At 37.8% G+C, this 18,668-nt stretch overlaps 1 protein-coding gene across 3 annotated transcripts in view; it reads left to right on the top strand.

Annotated features, from left to right (window-relative positions):
- The window catches only part of NEBL (nebulette), a 363,259-nt gene that overhangs the window by 329,528 nt on the left and 15,063 nt on the right, over positions 1-18,668 (top strand). The window contains exons 22-26 of one of the 3 annotated variants that reach the window (XM_081556673.1): positions 386-478; positions 1,688-1,792; positions 2,772-2,943; positions 4,293-4,385; positions 5,616-5,765. In XM_081556673.1, the coding sequence (XP_081412799.1) occupies positions 386-478; positions 1,688-1,792; positions 2,772-2,943; positions 4,293-4,385; positions 5,616-5,765 (613 nt within the window). The remainder of the gene's footprint in view (positions 1-385; positions 479-1,687; positions 1,793-2,771; positions 2,944-4,292; positions 4,386-5,615; positions 5,766-18,668) is intronic. The other 2 variants (XM_081556674.1, XM_081556675.1) reach the window with 2 other exon arrangements.

Genomic DNA, 18,668 nt, shown 5'->3' with positions numbered 1-18,668 from the left:
TAGAATGATTTAAGATGCAAGCATTCTAAATATAACTAGACCTCTGATGGGTCAGTGGTAAAGAATCTGCCTCCCAGTGCAAGAAACACCATTTCAATACATGGTCTAGGAAGGTCCCCTGGAGAAGGAAATGGCATCCCACTCCAGCATTCTTGCCTGGAAAAAACCCCATGGACAGAGGGGCCTGGCGGGCTACAGTTGATGGGATCGCAAAGTGTTGGTCATGACTCAGTGACTAAACAACAACAAAGACCTCTGCTAGCCTCCTTCCCCCACCCCCCGCAGCTTCCTATCCTTGCTTAGCTCTTTAAAATAAGTACTATGAGACTCTTGTTTAGTTGAATTGATTCACAGTGCTGTGTTTTTTTGTTTTCCAAAATGATAGGTTTATTATAAATCTCAGATGGGAAGAGCTACAGTTTTAAGTGTAACTCCTGAAATGGAAAGAGTAAAGAAGAATCAAGAAAATATTAGTTCGGCAAGTTGTTTTATTCACTTGGGGCTATCATATCATGAAGGACATGTCCTTTATTATTTATTTGCAGACCAAGAAGCTTTTGTAAGATATGCAGAAAGTACATGTGTTATTTCAGATGACATCTGAAAGCCGCCACTGTCTTAACTTTACATTGTCCTGAACCCTACTGATGTTTCCAGATGTGACCAACACTTATATTTAAAGTTTCGTTTTAAACTGAATTATGTTCATTTAAACAATGAATCATGTTATTTTAGCCAGTGTCTTTGAAAGTGGTAGTCTTTGATGTATAAGTTAAACAATTATCATTTTACAGATGTATTCCATTGAATGTTGATTGTTAAGTCCTCTCTGCAAAACAAAATAAGAAATGAATCATTACTCCAAAGTAAGGACTTAGAGGAAAAAACAATCTTTAAATATATTTAACATAGAAATTGGTTACTCACTGAAGTTCCATGTTGCATGTCAGTGTCTTATTTGGGGAGTGTGCCTTCTCTCAGGAAATACCAGGGCTTCCGTTCTGAGTGCACATATGCCCTCCTGTTTGCAATAATCTGTATCCTGATCTTATACAGAATCAGCTTCACAAAAAGCAGTGTTCTGATAGTCAGATGTCAGAAAGAGCTTTATGCCTGGGAATCAGCATTTAGATTTTAAACTGTGCAGCTCTCTAATGGCATTTCTGCCCAGAGATGCTGACTGTATTCAACATAAATTGCCTTTAAGCTGTGGCTGTTTAGAGGGAACCTAAGATGGATACTTAATGATTCTTACCATCTGCTCTGGTCAAATAAAAGGAAGGAAATATTCATAGAGGTGTGTTTGTTATGCATGCTTCCACAGTGTTATGGTGGAAAATGGGGAAATAGAGAAACAGAAAAAGAAATTTAGGTTCCATTTAGTTTTGGATTTTCTCTATTGATAAAGTATTTCCCACTTTTACAGACTCATGGTTAGTGGATGTTGGTCACTTACACATTTGTATTCAGTTGGTAGAGAGATTTAGGTCATCTTTGCTGTAGCCTTTAAAGGAGACCATCAAGAGTAAAATTTTAGCTCATTATTCTAGAAGGAAATGTAATTCACTAAAAAAGTTGCCTGGGAAGTTGTATATGCCTCACTCATTTGGAAAGCTTGAAAAACTTATGTAATTTTTAAATTATAGCTGTATTTTTGTTAAGTATGTTCTAATGATTTACTTTGCAGGTAAAATATACCCAGGACCAGAAACAGATGAAAGGGAGACCAAGTCTGATTTTAGATACACCTGGTCTCAGACATGTCAAAGAAGCTCAAAATCATATTTCAATGGTAGGGTCCAACGGGTCCTCCATCCATGACTAAAACGTACTAAGGAGTGGCAGCACCCAGTGCACCGACAGCGTTGTTCACCATTAATCTGGATAACTAACAAAGCATGGAAAGGCCCATGGGCCCAGCCTTTGGGGGGAACTTTCTAGTCTTACTGACATGTACGGGAAATACTTAGTCTAATAAAATAATTTTTCTCAGTGATTTTTTGGGGTGTGTTTTTATTTCTAACATGACTACTACTATAAATGCATTTTATGGAAGATACTTGCTTGGACTTTTTTTTCAATTAATATTAAGGTGAAGTTTGGTGTGTTTACATGTTTAAAGAATATAAAAATATGTATTTTTTAAAAAACAGTGTCATGAGATATATTTTATATACCATAAAGTTCACCCATTTAAAGTATACAAAGTGGTTTCTAGTATAATTTACAGAGTTAAACAACCATCACCCTAACCTAATTTCAGAATGCAAAAAACACGTGTTTTGAAGTATTATGTTTTTGTAACTATATACAAAGATTATGTATATGGTTATTTGTAACTTGCTCTCTTAATCTAATTTTAAATAATATTGCTTTCTTAAATAATTGTATAGAAATAGCTTATCATTTTATTGCATACTTCAGTTTAAGAGATAGGAAATTAACTTATACCTAAGTGAGTACATTTTAGAAAGTAACTAGGATTTGAAAAATAAATCTTTCAACACTTCTTACTTATATACAAGCTTATATATTAAAAGAGCTGCTAACTGTAATGATGGAAAACATTGTGAAAATGTCAGCACTTGATATCTGATGCTAGGAAACTGAAATTTCATAGATTATTTTTGGAATAATTGGAAAAAATACATTTGTATAGAAAATAATCTAGATGCAGCTGGTATAATAACTGTCTTTATATTCAAATTTTGTGAGGTGTGGAGCATTCAGGAAATTTCAGTTTGAGTTACTATGGTTTTTCCCTCTTTCAGGTGAAATATCATGAAGATTTTGAAAAGACAAAGGGAAGGGGCTTTACTCCTGTTGTGGATGACCCTGTGACAGAGCGAGTGAGAAGGAACACCCAGGTCGTCAGCGATGCCGCCTATAAAGGTGTCCATCCTCACATCGTGGAGATGGACAGGAGACCTGGAATCATTGTTGGTAAGCTGACTGGCCTGCTTGGCAGGTCTGCAGAGTCAAAAAGATTGTGCTTTCCCTGTTTTTATTAATGGAATTCGCTTCCTTATTCATCGGACCCCTCCTCAAATGCATGACGTGGTGCCCAGGTGAAAGTGGACCAAAGGCAAAGTGTTGTTGTTTGCACCATGTTGGAGGAAATTCATGGCCTTTCCAGGTGTTGTTGCAGATTCATTCTGTAGTTGGACATTCTGTCTTTAATAACCTTCTGGTCTTGGAGTGTTCCTACTTGCTATGCAAAGAAGCAACCCAAATATCAGACATAGGTGATAATGAAGATTAAGCAATTATTTTGTTTCCCTTTAGCTTTTGTGGGCTTCCCTGGTAGCTCGGGTGATAAAGAATCTGCCTGCAATGCAGGAGACCTGAGTTTGATGCCTGGGTTGGGAAGATCCCCTGGAGAAGGGAACAGTTACCCACTCCAGTATTCTTGCCTGGAGAAGTCCATGGAACAGACCATGGAGTCGCAAAGAGTCAGAAACAACTGAGCATCTTTCACTTTCACCTTATGTACTGATCAGTAATTGTACTGCAGACACTGTCTGCATGGGTAACAGAGCAGAAGTAACCCCATATAGATCCTTTGATGTCAAATAGACATGCCTGAGAGATTCTGATGGCTTCCACAACGTGAGTAGCTTATATTTTTTTGACTATTATTTCTGAACTGGGAGAATAGAGCTGTCTGAAAGTCTCACAAATCAGAGAGAAAGGAGCCTCAACCTGCTGTTCTTTCTTGTCATCCAGGGAAAATCTTAGGAACATAGTGTTGAATGGTGACAGAGTGAGCAAGGTTTGTACTAAAAGCTAAGAAAGGAAAGGAAAGTTACTGATTTTTTTCAATTTGTTCAACATTTGTTTCTGTTGTAGGGAGAGAAGTTTTTTTATTTTTTTTTTGTTTTCTTAGACAAAAACGTTTTAGTTGCCACTTACGAATTACTCGCATGTCCTTAATCAGGAGTTTTAACCCAACATTTTCCCTGTTTCAGTGTGTGGAGAGCATGAGTGATGAGGGTTTGGGAATGTGGGGAGTGGTGTGGTGTGCATGTGTGGTAAGTCACAGGCTCCCTGTGGAAGGTCAACAAAGAATAAACCAGGCAACTTATATTTTATCACAAGGTTTTCTTAGCAAATCTTGCGAGTATGAATATCCCTCCGTTCTCTGAAGTCTGCTGCACAGTTGGTTTGCCTATATTACGTGCTTGCTTTTTGCATATGCCCCTTTTCAGACTTTTGTTTGACTCTCTTGGGTGCTGACTTTTTTTTTTTTTTTAATTCATTCTTGATTTGTTGATTTCTTCCTTTGGTAAAAGACCTCAAAGTTTGGCGCACAGATCCTGGCTCCATCTTCGACATTGATCCCCTGGAAGACAATATTCAGTCTAGAAGTCTACATATGCTTTCTGGTACTGCTTACATTTTGAGTTCCTCCCCATTTACATGGTGTTTGTCCTCAAAGTGAAGCCGCTATGAGCTGTGCAGGTTCATTGTGCCTTCTGTGTAATGTAAATTTTTAAGTTTGGGCTTCGAAAAATGAAGAAAGTTGCTGTGCTATTTAATATGCCACTAATCATTTATGAAAACAAAACTTACAAAAGAGCTTTTTAATATATCTTAGATTAGTTCTAGATTTATTTTAAAGGTGTCTAGAGCTTACTTACACTTCCTCTTTATTAGTGAATATGATTTTAGAAGTTCTCTGGGCTTTGAAATGCACCTATTTGGACTGCACTAAATTGCTAACATAAAGATTTGTTTTATGAAAAGCACAACATTTTAAAGATATAGTTATTTAATTTAAGGAATTCTTTGAAGACTTTTATTTAAAACAGAGGAGAGATTTTCTACATAGCATCGTGAATGTCTTAAAATAGGTTTTCAAGTATCCTGAAAATTTCTCTCTGAGTTTTTATAAAATGCAAAATTTGTAGTTTACATAGGAAGTTTATTTGACTTTTAACTTCAACTGTGTGTTTATAATTAAAAGTAAAACCCAAATGGTTTGGATATTTGGGTATAGCGATAGCAAGGGTTGATCTTTGTAGGCTTTCAGACTGCATTTAGCAAACTGAAGATTTGACAGTTATGTGACTATTTTAAACATATAAATAGATCTATCAATTAGGTCCTTCTCTGCCCCCAATTGTGACTCCAAGTTTAATTGTTAACATTAACAAAATTGAAAGCCCAAGGCAAAGTAGGAATTCCAATATTTTTATAGTAATTTGATCCACATAATCAGCCAAATTATCATCTAAATTTTCTAAAAATAAAGAAAAGGCAACAAATGCTCTATCATTGGTGATATTTGAAAAGAACTATTTATAACCAAACCTTTGATAGGAATTTACTAATGTGCCAGTGTTTTCTTAGTTCTTGTCAATTTCCCATCCCTCATCTCTCCTTTAAATTTTAGACCAAACTGAGTGTGAATGATCATTAAGTCATTTGTGTTGTTGATAACATGTGCTGAAGTTTGGGAATAGATGGCTAGAATTTATAATACCTGAGCTTTGTGGTTGTAATTTAATGAGGGATTACTTTTCTTCCATTTTAAATTTTTAAGTAATTTTTTTTGGTTTCTTTGTTCTTCAAGTCACTTAATCACAAATATGAATATTTTCCCTCCAATATAGAAAAGGCGAATCTTTATAGGAGACAACGGTCTCGGTCTTACTCGAGCAGTACTTTTGGTACAGGTCTGGGAGATGACAAATCAGAAATATCCGAGATTTACCGTAGCTTTTCATGCTGCAGTGAGGTAACAAGACCATCTGATGAAGGAGGTATCAAACATTAACCACTCTCAGAAGTCTCTTTTAATGTATCACAAGTGTGTCTTTGACAAATTCTTCACTTTTGCACAAACATATGGCATGGATATATTTGAACATTTTAAATTATGTTTAGAAAGTTGAGTCTTTTTAAAAAACTACTAATATGCATTTTTGCATGCTTGTTTTTCCTATCTTTCCTCACTGTTTTCACTAAAAATGGATCTTTAATGACAACAGGGTCTTGGGATCTGCTATGTGAATCTGTTTCACAGGAGTTGTATGTGATGGATATACACAGCCAGAGTGGAAACTTGAGTTCTGTGGAGTTCATATCTGATTTCCATTAAGGAAAATCAATCTTACGGTTATATTTGAGTGGCTAAGAGAGTGCTATGAATTTGTGTGTTTAAATATTCATATACAGTTGCAGACAGAGTTAGATCTTGCCAAAAAGAAATGGGGTATGTACTTGGGATATGAGATTTTTTAAAAATGGAAAATACTGCTGATTGTTAATAATCTTTGTATCTTATATTACTATCCTTGTCCTCTACATTCTTCTGTTTTCTGGATCCAAGCTGATGGCTTAGGTCTAGAAATTGGTGGTTGAAATTGTTTTCGATGTTAAACTACTCTAGCTGTTATTAAAGGTTAAGACTAAGGTACAGCCACATTTTAGTGTTGTGGGGAGGGAGAGAGGAATGAACACAGAACAAAAGGAAAACTGAATTTCCATTACAACCAAAGGCCATAGCGCTGAAATCCCTAAAGCAGGAGATTGTGAAGTGGAGGAATTTAACATCTTGGGAAAAGTAATGTGACTATGGACCTGATGAAACTATGAAATCTCTTACAATTGAGTAATTGTTTTTTTGCACTCGTAGGAAAAACCCCTTTGAGAAGAAAATCAATTACAGTCAATAATCTTAAATTGTACATTCAGACTTGCCTTAGCTTTGTAGAAAGATTTTTCTTTTCTTAAATTTCAGATAAAGTGAGGTATAATTGACATATAAAATTGTAAGATATTTAAAGTGTACATCGTGGTGATTTAATATACGATACATTGTGAAAGGATTCCCTCCAGTTAGTTAATTAACATATCCATTACCTCACAAATATAGCTTCTTTTTTTCCTTTGGCGAGAACACTTAAGTTCTACTCTGTCAACAAATTTCATTTATACAGAAAAGTGTTATCAACTATAGCCACTGTGTTATTCTTTAGCTCCTTCTACCTTATTCATTGTGTAGCAAAAATTTGTACCCTTTTACCAATTTCTACCTATTTCCCCCTGCCTCTGACAATTACTATTCTGCTATCTGCTTCTATGAGTTTGACTTCTTTTTTTTGGTTTGATCTTTGTAGAAAGTTTTTAAGAGTCTCCTTTCCCTATGCTTCTAATGTTTATGGACTAGTGTTTCTTTCTTGTAGATAAGATAAATGTTCGAGAGCTCCTCTTTCAGTGTCTGCTTATCTAACAAAGGATTCAGTAACTTTATTTTTTTTGGCTTGGGGCTATTGATTTCTCCCTTCCATGTCCTCTGACTCTAAGAGGTACAGAATAATATTGATGCCTGGTAAGATAAATAAAACCCAAAGCAAATACAAGAACAAATTTCCATCAACCTTATTTAACTTTCTCAATTCAACGTAGTAAAACTGATGTCTCTCCCAAACGCGACGTACCTTAGAGTCTTTGCTTCATCAGGGACCCTTTAACTTCATGTCTGAACACACAAACACAGCATTCATTCATTTATTCACCAAATGTTTGAGTGCTCCTTGTGCATCAGCCAAGAGCTCAAATCTGGCAGTGTACATAGCAGTGAGCAGCAGAGATATGCATCTGCTCTAAGGGGTTTGGAGTCTGGTGAAGACCCTGACATTGAGCAGATACTTACCCAAGTAATCTATAATTATGAACAGAGTAAGTGCTCGGAGGGGAGCATGTGGGAGGCCACAAGGGGGTACTCCATCTGGCCTTGATGTCAGGGGAGCCTTCCTCAGGGAAGGAAGATTTGAGCTGAGATGTGAATGCTAAATGGAAGTGAACTATGCCAACGGGCTTTGGGAAAATAATGTTTCTCAGAGACAGAACAGAACACAGAAGTGGTGCATCAGTGAGACGTTCAAATGGAGGCATCGAACAGGCAGTTAGAGTCCAGAGGAGGAGGCTGCCCTGGAGATCAGTGGGAAGCCATCACCTGTGTCCGTGATCAGGTCTTGGATCCATCTATGCGGAGAAGGAGAGTGTGAGCCCCCGCCTGCAGGTTTCTCAGCTCCGTCTGTGTCAGGGAGGAGTTTGGCACTTGTCTCCGATTCTGTTGGCTCATCTAAAACCCCACTGTTGTTGGGTTATCTTCTCTTCCTCCTCTCAAGCCCCCACCACTTTCTAATTATTTCTAGCAAGAGGACCCTACACTATGCCAAAATGAACAAGAAATGTCTCCATTGAAAGAAAGTATACATAAATGTTCTTATATTTATAATGGAATTTGAGTAAGAGTAACACATGGTTAAGAGGGAATAATTACATTTTTTAAAGTGGAGGAACATCAGACTCCGTGAAAGGTGGCAGTAGGAAGACTTTTGGCAGGAAGGAGTGTCTGCATAACTTAAATAATGCCTGGTAAGAAAAGCTGACTCCTTGGAGGTGTTTATAACCTGTCATTCTCAGTCACCTGTTAAAAGGCTTGTGTTTGGTGACATTTCCAGTTTTGGAAACTTGATATTGAGGTAGGAAGCAAAAGTAAAGATGTACCAGTAAGTTTTTATAACATTAACACAGTGGCATACCCACAGTGTATCGAGGTTAATTCAAAAAGATTTGGGGATACCTGGGAATATGCTTCTAATTTTAAGTGAAGCAAATCATATTCTACTGATTGGTACCTTATGTCTGTATTCAAACAATCAGTGACATATCTAACTAATAAGTCCAAAATTGCCTCCTCACCTTCTCCACAACATTCTGCTGCTTTTCCAGGCTCCCCGGTTGCTAAGTAGCAACTGCAACTTTGCAGATACTAACTTCACATCCTTAGGAATCATCCTCCACACTTGTCTTTTACTCACATCTACATCCAAACCATTAGCAGATCTTGTCGGCTCGCCTGGGACGAACACATCCAGAATCTGACTGCATGGTCCACCTTTGCCCTTGGCCTCCCACCCTTTCTCCATTTCAGCTGCTGCCCCCTCTGCCTCCAGTCATCACAGAAGTTTCCAGACGAGTTTCCAGCTTCTGTTCTTGCCACCCCAAGCCACCAGCCCTCTCTCTGACTTGGTCTGTTTTCTACCTGGCAGCCAGAGGGTCTTTAGGAAACACCTAAATCTAACACCAGTTAGATCACATCATTCTTTTGCTACCATCTCATTCTGAATAAAACACAAATTCTTGCCATTGCCTACAGGGCCTTCTTCCGACCTGGGCCCTGACTGCCGCCCTGAACCATTTCCTGCTTTTCTTGGTTCACTCATCCTCTCTCCTCATCCCAGTCTCCCTGCTTTTTACCCACCTTTGCACCTGCATGTGCCCCCAGCTTGGAATACTCTCCCACCTGCTGCACCTGAGCTATTTGCTTGTCTAGACCCATTTTTCTTCATATTTTTGCTCAGGATCACTTGATCAGAGAGACCCTCTCTAACTACCAGATATAAAACAGCACTGCTTCCCATTCTGTCTGGCCCTTTACTCTTTGCTCTTTGTTCATAGCACTTGACACCACCTGAGATATATATTTATTTGTTTATGTGCTTGTCTGTCTCTCCTAACTAGGATAGATGCCCCATTGTGAAAGTGAAAGTCGCTCAGTCGTGTCTGACTCTTTGCGACCCCATGGACTATACAGTCCATGGAATTCCCCAGGCTGGAACACTGGGTAGCTTTTCCTTCCCCAGGGGATCTTCCCAACCCAGGGATCGAACCCAGGGCTGGAATATTGGCTATTTTGTTGACTATTACTACTCTGTCTCCAGCTCTTAGAATAAGCACTCGGCAAATATTTCGTGAATAAATGAAATGGTCAAATTAATATTTTTTTCCATTCATTCCACTCCGTTTTTTAAACAAATTGAGATATAATTGACATATAACATTGTATTCATTTTAGGTGTACAAAATATTAATATCTGAAAAATTAGAGCTACATATATAAATATATGTAAGTTTTTTAAAAAAAATATGAAATTCTGTTATGCAAGGCTTTCAAGAAAAGCCTTCCATTTTTGTTTTGATATGTTTCAATAATATAAAAGCATAGCTGTAAGAGAGAAAAAAAGACCCTAAAGTGGAAACATTCCCAGGATAGTTTCTTTTCTGGTGGGGAGGCAAAGAAGTAGTATCCATGAGGTCCTGGTTGCTTTGAAATTTGGGGTCCCCTTTGAAATGCATGCTGTGCTGGGCCCTAGTCAGGAGGTGCTGAGTGAGTCTGTAGAAGGAGGTAGCTTTCATGGTGATGACAGCAGTTTGATGAAAACCTTTAGTGTCCTCCGTTAAACACATACATTTGTTTAAACACTATTCTGAAAATTGGAAGGGACTTTAGAACAATCCTTATTATTGGTAAGATGGGGAAAAAAGAGAATGTTTGTATTTAGAGATGCCATCTTTTTCTTTATTCCAGATTGCACTGATTTCTTTCCATTTAGGTTAGAATTTCATATGATAAAAAGTATGATGTCCCAGAAAGGTGACCTTTCGTGTTGGGCTGACTCCCTGCTGTTGAGATGGCGTGTATCACAGCAGCTCATCCTGTGCTGGACAGAATGGTGTGCAGGGGCAGGAGGCTTCATCCCTCTCTCACACTGCTCGGTCTGGGGTCTCGGGAGGTCACCTAATCTTACCCAGCTCAGATTCCACTTCTGTAACAAGTAGCTTTTCTAAGATGTTTTACATTTCCTAAGCCAAGTGCCATAATTGAAATAAACTCTTTTTTTCTTCTTTCTCTTCTTTTCTGTGTATGAGAATGTGTTTATGTCCTGAAGGTGACCTGCTTTACTTTGTGTATTGAATGACTGGACAGTTATGAGAATCATAGTTTCGGGGTCCTTTTTCTGAGTTACAGGAAATTTAGGTTGTTAGGACAAAGGGTTAAACAATCAGCTCATTTCCTTGAGGCAGAAGTACAATATTTTCATCATTCACATTTGGTTTTCATGAGCATTAACATAGAAGCCTTCTCTTTTACATTTTTATCATTGTTGTAGTTATGCACTTCTCATGATAGTTTCCCATCTTGCTTTGATTGCTGAATATTTTCATTTTCTTATGGGATTATTTTGGGCTTTCTTTAGTTTTAGGTCTACTTTCTAAGATATTACATTACCAAGGGGCTTGCATTTTCTATCTCTACTGTGTTGCCTTGCTTCAATAAAGGAGGCTTTTATTTAAATGTCATCTAATTTTGTTTTGATTCTTGAACGATATTATTTGAAATTATCTTTATTGCCTTTTGGTACTAGATTAGGTTAACTTATTTTCATTTGACACACATTTCCTTGAGTGGAAATAATCCTGATGATTTCTGCTTATTTCACTGCAAGGTTTTCTTTGATCTTTGTGTTTGTCTTTAGGTCACTTGCCGGCAACATGTATTTGCCTTCTGGTACTGCTTTGTATTTCTTTGGTTTCTTTTAATTCACAGTGTTTTGTATTACTTATATTTTTATGTGTTTGCCATCTCACCCAGTGTTTACTCTTCTAGTTCAGTTTTGCTTCAGGCATTTTATGTGTTTCTATTTTCCTCTGGAGCATAAAGGGGATGGGAGTGTGATGGGGAGGAAAAGCGGTGCACTTTTCAAAGCTGACCTTCTCAATGTCTCAGCCTTGTGAACTTTTCCATTTTGCTCTGGAAGGATCTTATTGGACCAGAATCCTCATCCTGCCTTAAGTGATGGAAAACAAGTTTCTGAATTCTGGGACAGTCCCAGCTAGGCTGTGCTTTATAGCATTCCATTCCATATAATATGTCCTCAAAAGATGTTAGGTTGCAAGAGATGCTTCAGTACCTTCTGGAATTCTCAGTTTATGGTCTGTAGATATGCCAAGAGGGCAGTGCACCAACTAGATAGCCAGTAGCCCTGGTTAAACACCCATAATTCCATTTGTCCATTAACCAAACATTTATCCAGTATTTCCCATATTTGTGAGATTCTGGAAACACAAATATAAAAGATAAAGTTATTGTCATCAGTGAACTTGCATTTTGGTGGGTAAACCAGATGCATGAACCCATTGTGCTCAGGAAGGCATTATGATGGAGAGTTAGAATCAGCCAGGCTGACTGATGGGAAAGAAGTGTTTCAGGCAGAGAAGTAGCACGTGAGAGAGAATATAGCACATTGGAAACTTAATGTGTTTGGCATACGTTAAGCCCGGGCGCTGTGCATCTAAGAGATGAGCCAGAGCCAGAGAGTGAGTGCTGCTGAGCCACTGTCTCTTCAGAGGCAGAGTTCTGCTGAATATAATTGAATATGGTTTCTTTGCATGTTTCCTTGGACTTCATTGTGCAGGAAACGTAGAGGCTATTTAGAGGACCAGTTACCTAGCCTGGTAAGCCACTGAGTCTCTGCCTTGGAAGTTTAATCCACTGTGGGAGCTTGTCTAAGCATCCTTTCTGCTTTGAATAATCTAGATTTTTACCAAGAGTCTTGACTCTTTGGGCATCAAATGACCACAAGGTCTTATCAGTCTTCTGGAGGGATTACTGGTGTAGAGACAGCCCTGTGGATTTTTATTTCAAATATCACAACTACTCTTATTGTTGACATTTGTCATTTGTATAGAAGAGCAGAAACACAAAAACCTAAGCACCTTCCTTCCTACTCTAAGACTTCCAGACTCCAGACAAAATAGTCAACAGCTGGATATTTATTAGGGATCTTAAATTTTATGTCTAGAACCAAAATCTTATTTCCTATCTTCCCCACAAAACAAACAAACATCTTCTCTTGCCTTTGTTCACCAGCTCAGCTAATAACACAATAGTTCACCTCAGTGCTGAGGCAAAAACCATGGCATCCCCCGTTACCTTTCTTCCCCTCACACTTCACATCTAATCCATCTGTAAGCCTGTTGGCTCTATCTTCAAAATGTGTTTATGCCTCATCCAACCATGTCTCACCACATCCACTGCACCCCAAGAGAATCACCATCCTGTCTCCTAGAGGTTGCGGATATTAGCTCCTGGTCTTTGTAATTCCATTCTTACTTGTTTGGGCTGGCCGCCACTCGGCTGCCAGTGACCTTTAAAAACTTGCACCTGATCTCATTACATCTTTGTTGAAAGTAATATAATGGCTTCAATCACACTGTGTCTAAAAAACCGAGATCCAGTCTGCAAAGTGTCAAATGGTCTGGCCCTTGGTCTTGTGCCCTGTTCATCTTCTCCTGGACCACCTACTCCAGCCACACAGACCTCTGGGCTATTGATGTTAGGTGTTCTCACATGTGGTCCTTTGCAATATCTGATGCCTTTGTCTGGAACAGTCTATCCCAGATATTTCTGTGGTTTGCTCACTTCCTTTAGGTCTTTGATTAAATGTCAACTAATCAGAAAAGAGAAGGGGGCGACAGAGGATGAGATGGTGGGATGGCATCACCAACTCAATGGACATGAGTTTGAGCAAACTCCAGGAGATAGTGAAGGACAGGGAATCCTGGCGTGCTGCAGTCCATGGGGTCGCAGAGTTGGATATGACTTAGTGACTGAACAACAGCAACAACAAATCAGAAAGGGTTTCCTTGATCACTCTACCTTGAAATCTCTCAACCCACACACACCCATAACTATCCCTTTGCCTTGCTTTATTTTTCTCTATAATTCTTTTCAAGCTTTATTGAGGCATAATTGACATATAAATTTCACATCTATTTAATCTATAAATTTTGATGAGTTCAGACATGCACATATGCCTTTGATACTGTCACTACATAAAGGTGATGAACATGTATACCACCTCTAAAAATTTCCTTGTGTTCTTTTGTGTGTATATTTGCATGTTGTGAAAAGAACACTTAACATGAGGACTACCCTTTTAAAATATTTTAAAGTGCATAATACAGTACTGTAAACTGTAGGTGCAGTTTAGACCTCATATTAGATACTCATGTATATTGTAGAATATATAAATATATTCTACTTAAATTTAATCTGAAATTTAAAGAAACCACTTTGCTGCATGTGTTAAATCTCTAAAACTTGGCATTAGTCTTTAATTTATTAGTGTTAATTAAAGTTAATTTGACTTGAATGTAGCAGTGCAATAATAATCCTTATTATAGTTTTTTAAAAAGAAGTCATGTAGAATGTATCACCAGAATGTAACATTGAGACCTATGTTTATTACAAAACCTAAGCCAGCTTTCATAACCTTTCATAACCAAGACATCAGTAAATTACTCCTATATTAACACTTCCATTCTCATATAAATAATTTTCCCTCAGTGTTTTGTTTATTGAGGACATCTGTTCTCAGTAGGGATTCGATAGAGTAGAAGTGCCCATCAGAATTCTGAAATTCATGCCTTTTATGGCTCCTCTCTCTGTGTGCTCTAGCTTCTTGTTCAATCATGAAATACATGGAGACAGAGAATTGAACGGACCATGTGGCTTTCCTTCCGGTGCCTGGCACAGGACCAGGAGTGCTCAGTGAAGAGCTAGAACAAGTCATCGCTTTCCTAGGCTCAGTGAAGACCACTAGGATCTGCCTTAAGTTCCTGAAGGACAACAGACATCATGGAGAGCTAGATTTGCTATGACACTGGGAACAGAAATGTTAAATGCAGGCACAATAATAAACTGCTAGTGTATTTTGAAAGGGATGGGTATGTATCCAATCAGCAGCGTTTCTAAATATCTTTTAATATGAATAGTGTCCATAAAGTCACAATACTTTGCCCAGTATTCACATTAATTTTTCTGTTGATTCTCTTTCCCACTGAAGATTTCTGTCTTATGATTTATAGATGGTTTTATGTCCCAAGTTCATGTTATTGGTTTTCAGTGATGAGCATTTTTAAAATTAGATAACCAGAACAACCTACAAGAAAATACACTCTGGATTTTAAACTCTTTGCTTTCATTTAAGATAAGTTTTCCAGTATTTCTATTTTTGCCACTAATTCAGTTTTGTGATTACTGATTGACAACCCTTAATCTCCTGAAAAAAAATCCAGTCCTTTCCAGCCTGACTTCTGTAAATAAAGTACATTCAATAAGAGAATCCCAGTCATATTATTTCCCTTCTGTGTATTTGAGTGTTGTTTCCCATCCAGTTTTGAGATGTCTGCTAGAATCTGTCAAAAAAGTGATGGTTTAATATCTTCATTTAAGTTTAGGGCTTCTCTGGTGGCTCAGTTGGTAAAGAATCTGCCTGAGGGTGGGAGACCAGTGTTTGATCCTTGGGTCGGGAAGATCCCTGGAGAAGGCAATAGTTACCCACTTGCCTGGAGGATGCTATGGACAGAGAAACCTGGCAGGCTACAGTCCATGGGGTCACAAAGAGCCTGGGGGGCTATGGTCCATGGAGTCACAAAGAGTTGGACATGACTGAGCAACTAACACTTTCACTTTTACTTTAAGTTTAGGAAGGTTTAAGGAGTTGATTGAAATACTGAATTTCTGTGGTGAAACTAATCTATAGGAAAACAAATGATTCCTTTATAATATAAAATCCAGTTAGTAGAATATTACATAATTATATTTAGCCATTTAGTCAGTACCCATCTAGCCTGGGAAAAAAGCACACAATGTAAATTGTTAGAAACTCTTCATTAGTTGTTGCTCCCCCAAGGAAAAGGTTCAGGGCTCTGACTGAATTTGAATTCCTTAGAGAGACTCATATTCCTAGTATCAATGGACTTGGAATGAAAGAAACGTCGTAAGTTTCCTTTTCTGAGTGTGAAGTTGGGGAAAGGATCAAATACTAATGAATAGCACTTGTTCCAAGATACACATGTGTCTTTCATTGATTTGCCAAAATTAAATCAAAGGATTCCATATGTGTCTGAAGGAGAACCATCTGACACTTGAAGTAGCAAACAATAAAACTTTAAAAATATATTTCCTGTGAAGCTAAGTTGATTGGGAAAAAGAGAAGGTTTGATCATCAAGAAGGATATAAATGTGGCTATAGCATCTGTGTCAGATGAGTAAGCTTTGAAAGAGCTTTATAAATCGTAAGTGGCTACATGTAAAGGAGAGACGGGGCATTCTTGCTTTTTTGTTTAGTATTTTATTATTATCTATTATTAAATATTGTTAAACATTAGCAATGAAGATGGGAAGTGGTAGTTTGGGTTTTTGTATAGATCAAAATTAAGGTCCAAGTTGGATAATAGATTGAGTGTACATATATATTTACATTTCTGTCTTACACATAAAACAATCAAGTTGTAATCTTATTTTTGTAGTCACAAATTTCCCTATTCTCCCTCAGCTTCCTATTTCATCCAGGAACCCACATCCTCCCGCCCCAAGCCCCAGGCTAGTAGGTCATAGGGGTTGGATCCTGGCTTTACAGGAACTACTTAAAATGTCCCCGGGCTGACACAGCGATGGATCGCGTTCCTGGCCTTCGTTTTTCTCATTAGCTCCTGCCATCCAGGCTCCTTGTATGTGCTGCTTCTCTTGTGACCAGATTTCCTATTTCTTATTGTCTGATCTCTGCCCTCCTCCCAAACACTGTTTATGCTGCATTTCTCAGACATTCTTACTCTTGATTTTTATCTTACACTGTATACCTGACCTTTGTATACCGAATTTATTTACTATTCTGTCAGGCACTTTCCTAGATCTCGTCTCAGTGTGCTTATAAATGTGTGCCTTGATCACAATGACCCCTTATTCACCTCCCTGCCTGACTGGGACTCTTCATACCTGTCTGTTTCTCTAGCCCCTACCACTCACCTTGAACTTAGAGCTTGGGCTCTGGGAAAGCCAGACGATCCAGCTAAACTGACATTCAGTTTTCCACATCTCCCTATCTTCAAATCATATCAGAGGCACATTGCATCAGTTTTATGTTTTTTCATCGGTTGAAAAACACGTCTGCTTATTCACAAATGTAATCAATACTGAGACGTGTCTAGATGTGATTTTTATTGTGGCTTGTTACTAAGGCAGTCTAATGTAAAACTATTCAGGAAGTCCTCATGGATTGATGATGTTCCTTAAGAGTTAGTATCTTATTAGTGCTAGAATAAACTTAATGCATAGTCCAGTTTTATATCTTTAAGAATATATTACATATATTGATCCAAGAAGTATTTACAGAATTGCTTCTTCGATAGTGTAATGAGATTTTCTTTCATTGTACTTGAATAATGATGAATCTTGCTGTGTAAGATTGATTTACACAGTATCAGCAGAGTGGTCACTGAGGAAAATTGGGATTTGCTGTGAGATGACTTTTCAGTCATGGCATAATTTGTGTGTAATAGCTAGTCTCAGTGGTATGGCTTACCTAAATGGGAACAGTGTCCCTATCTACCCGCTGTCCTGAAGTTCTTTATTGCTTTCATCTTATGAGAGAACTGCCCCAAATTTCTTCTTGTCAGGAAACCACATACATATCCACAGTGTTCATTCCTTTTTTTTTTTTTGTCTTATTTTCGAGGTCTGTGTGCATGTGACTGTAGATACAGATATGTGCAATGTGGATTTTGTGCCTTGAGAATATTATTAAAGACTCTCTAATTTGGAGCAGAAATTATTTCCTTTTCTATCAGTGACAGACCTGCTTGTATTTGTGGTTTGGGTTATGGTTATAGTTGGGAGATTATTCTGGCTTTGATAGCTAAAATTTAGAAATACATCTGAGAAAAAAAACTATGCAAATTGCAATTCAAATGTAAATGTAGGAATGAATTGACTAGATTATTCTGAAGCACAATAGCAGATATTCTTCAATCCAAAGCATTCTATTTCTATTCAAACCACATTATGTGACAGCTCAGTTCTGTCAGTTCAGTCATTCACAGACTGAAGTTTTCCAGAGAAAAAACAGTTAGCTTTGAAATCAAAACATATTGCTTTTCTGGGTTTTTGAGATTAATTAAGTTTAGCTGGAAGATAATTTAACATATAACTAATATTGTGTCTTTTTCAACATTTAGGAATTGCAGAGTCCCAAAACAATATTTCAGAAGTTCTTACTTGAGACAACTATGCCAAATATATAAATAAAATGGCCAAATGTATGTATGTATGTATGCATGGTTCTAAAAAGTACATAATTCATATATATTTTTCCTTTTGTGGTGAACAAGTAATTAGGAATATTTAACTAGCCAACATATTTGATTGAAGCAACATTTTAAGTCTGTCATTTAAGTTTAGGGAAGAAAATGGTTAGGTAGTCTCCTGGGCTTAATTGTATTTTCGGCTAGATTCTTCATATGTCTGTGGGAATCGATTTGTCACTATGCTGATGATGACTTGAGGCAGTCACATTTTTCCGGCTGTTTCTACAGAATGATTTTGAAAATTGTTAGGTGGCATCATGATGGGGGTCTTTGCTGCTTACTGCAAAAGTAGTTCAAGTCATATTAAGAGATGTGACTTGAACATAGACTTGAAATTATTCAAACAGGGTAAGGTGACTGAATGACAGTCACCCTGGGTAACGTAGGATAGTATTGGCCACAGGAAGAAGATTAAACCCACATTCACATGCACACTCCAGAGACTTATCAGAGGCCACAATGACCCTTAAAGATATCTAAAAGCTGTTGCTTCAGAAGTGATGCTACTGTCTGTGATTTCAGCTTGCTTTTCCAAAAGTGAATGAATTATCCTCACTATAATTCATTCCAGGGATGTTCAGGGACACCTCATCAACCACAGACGTGGGAACTTCTTGTGGAGTTTGTACCCTACATTTACCACAAAAAGTCAGTGACAACTG

Source organism: Giraffa tippelskirchi, chromosome 13, assembly GCF_054371585.1.
Source record: "Giraffa tippelskirchi isolate mGirTip1 chromosome 13, T2T-mGirTip1v1.2.pri, whole genome shotgun sequence".
Classification (NCBI taxonomy): domain Eukaryota; kingdom Metazoa; phylum Chordata; class Mammalia; order Artiodactyla; family Giraffidae; genus Giraffa; species Giraffa tippelskirchi.
The sequence above is the reverse complement of the archived record's forward strand: the minus strand, read 5'-3'. Positions and strand labels throughout refer to the sequence as shown.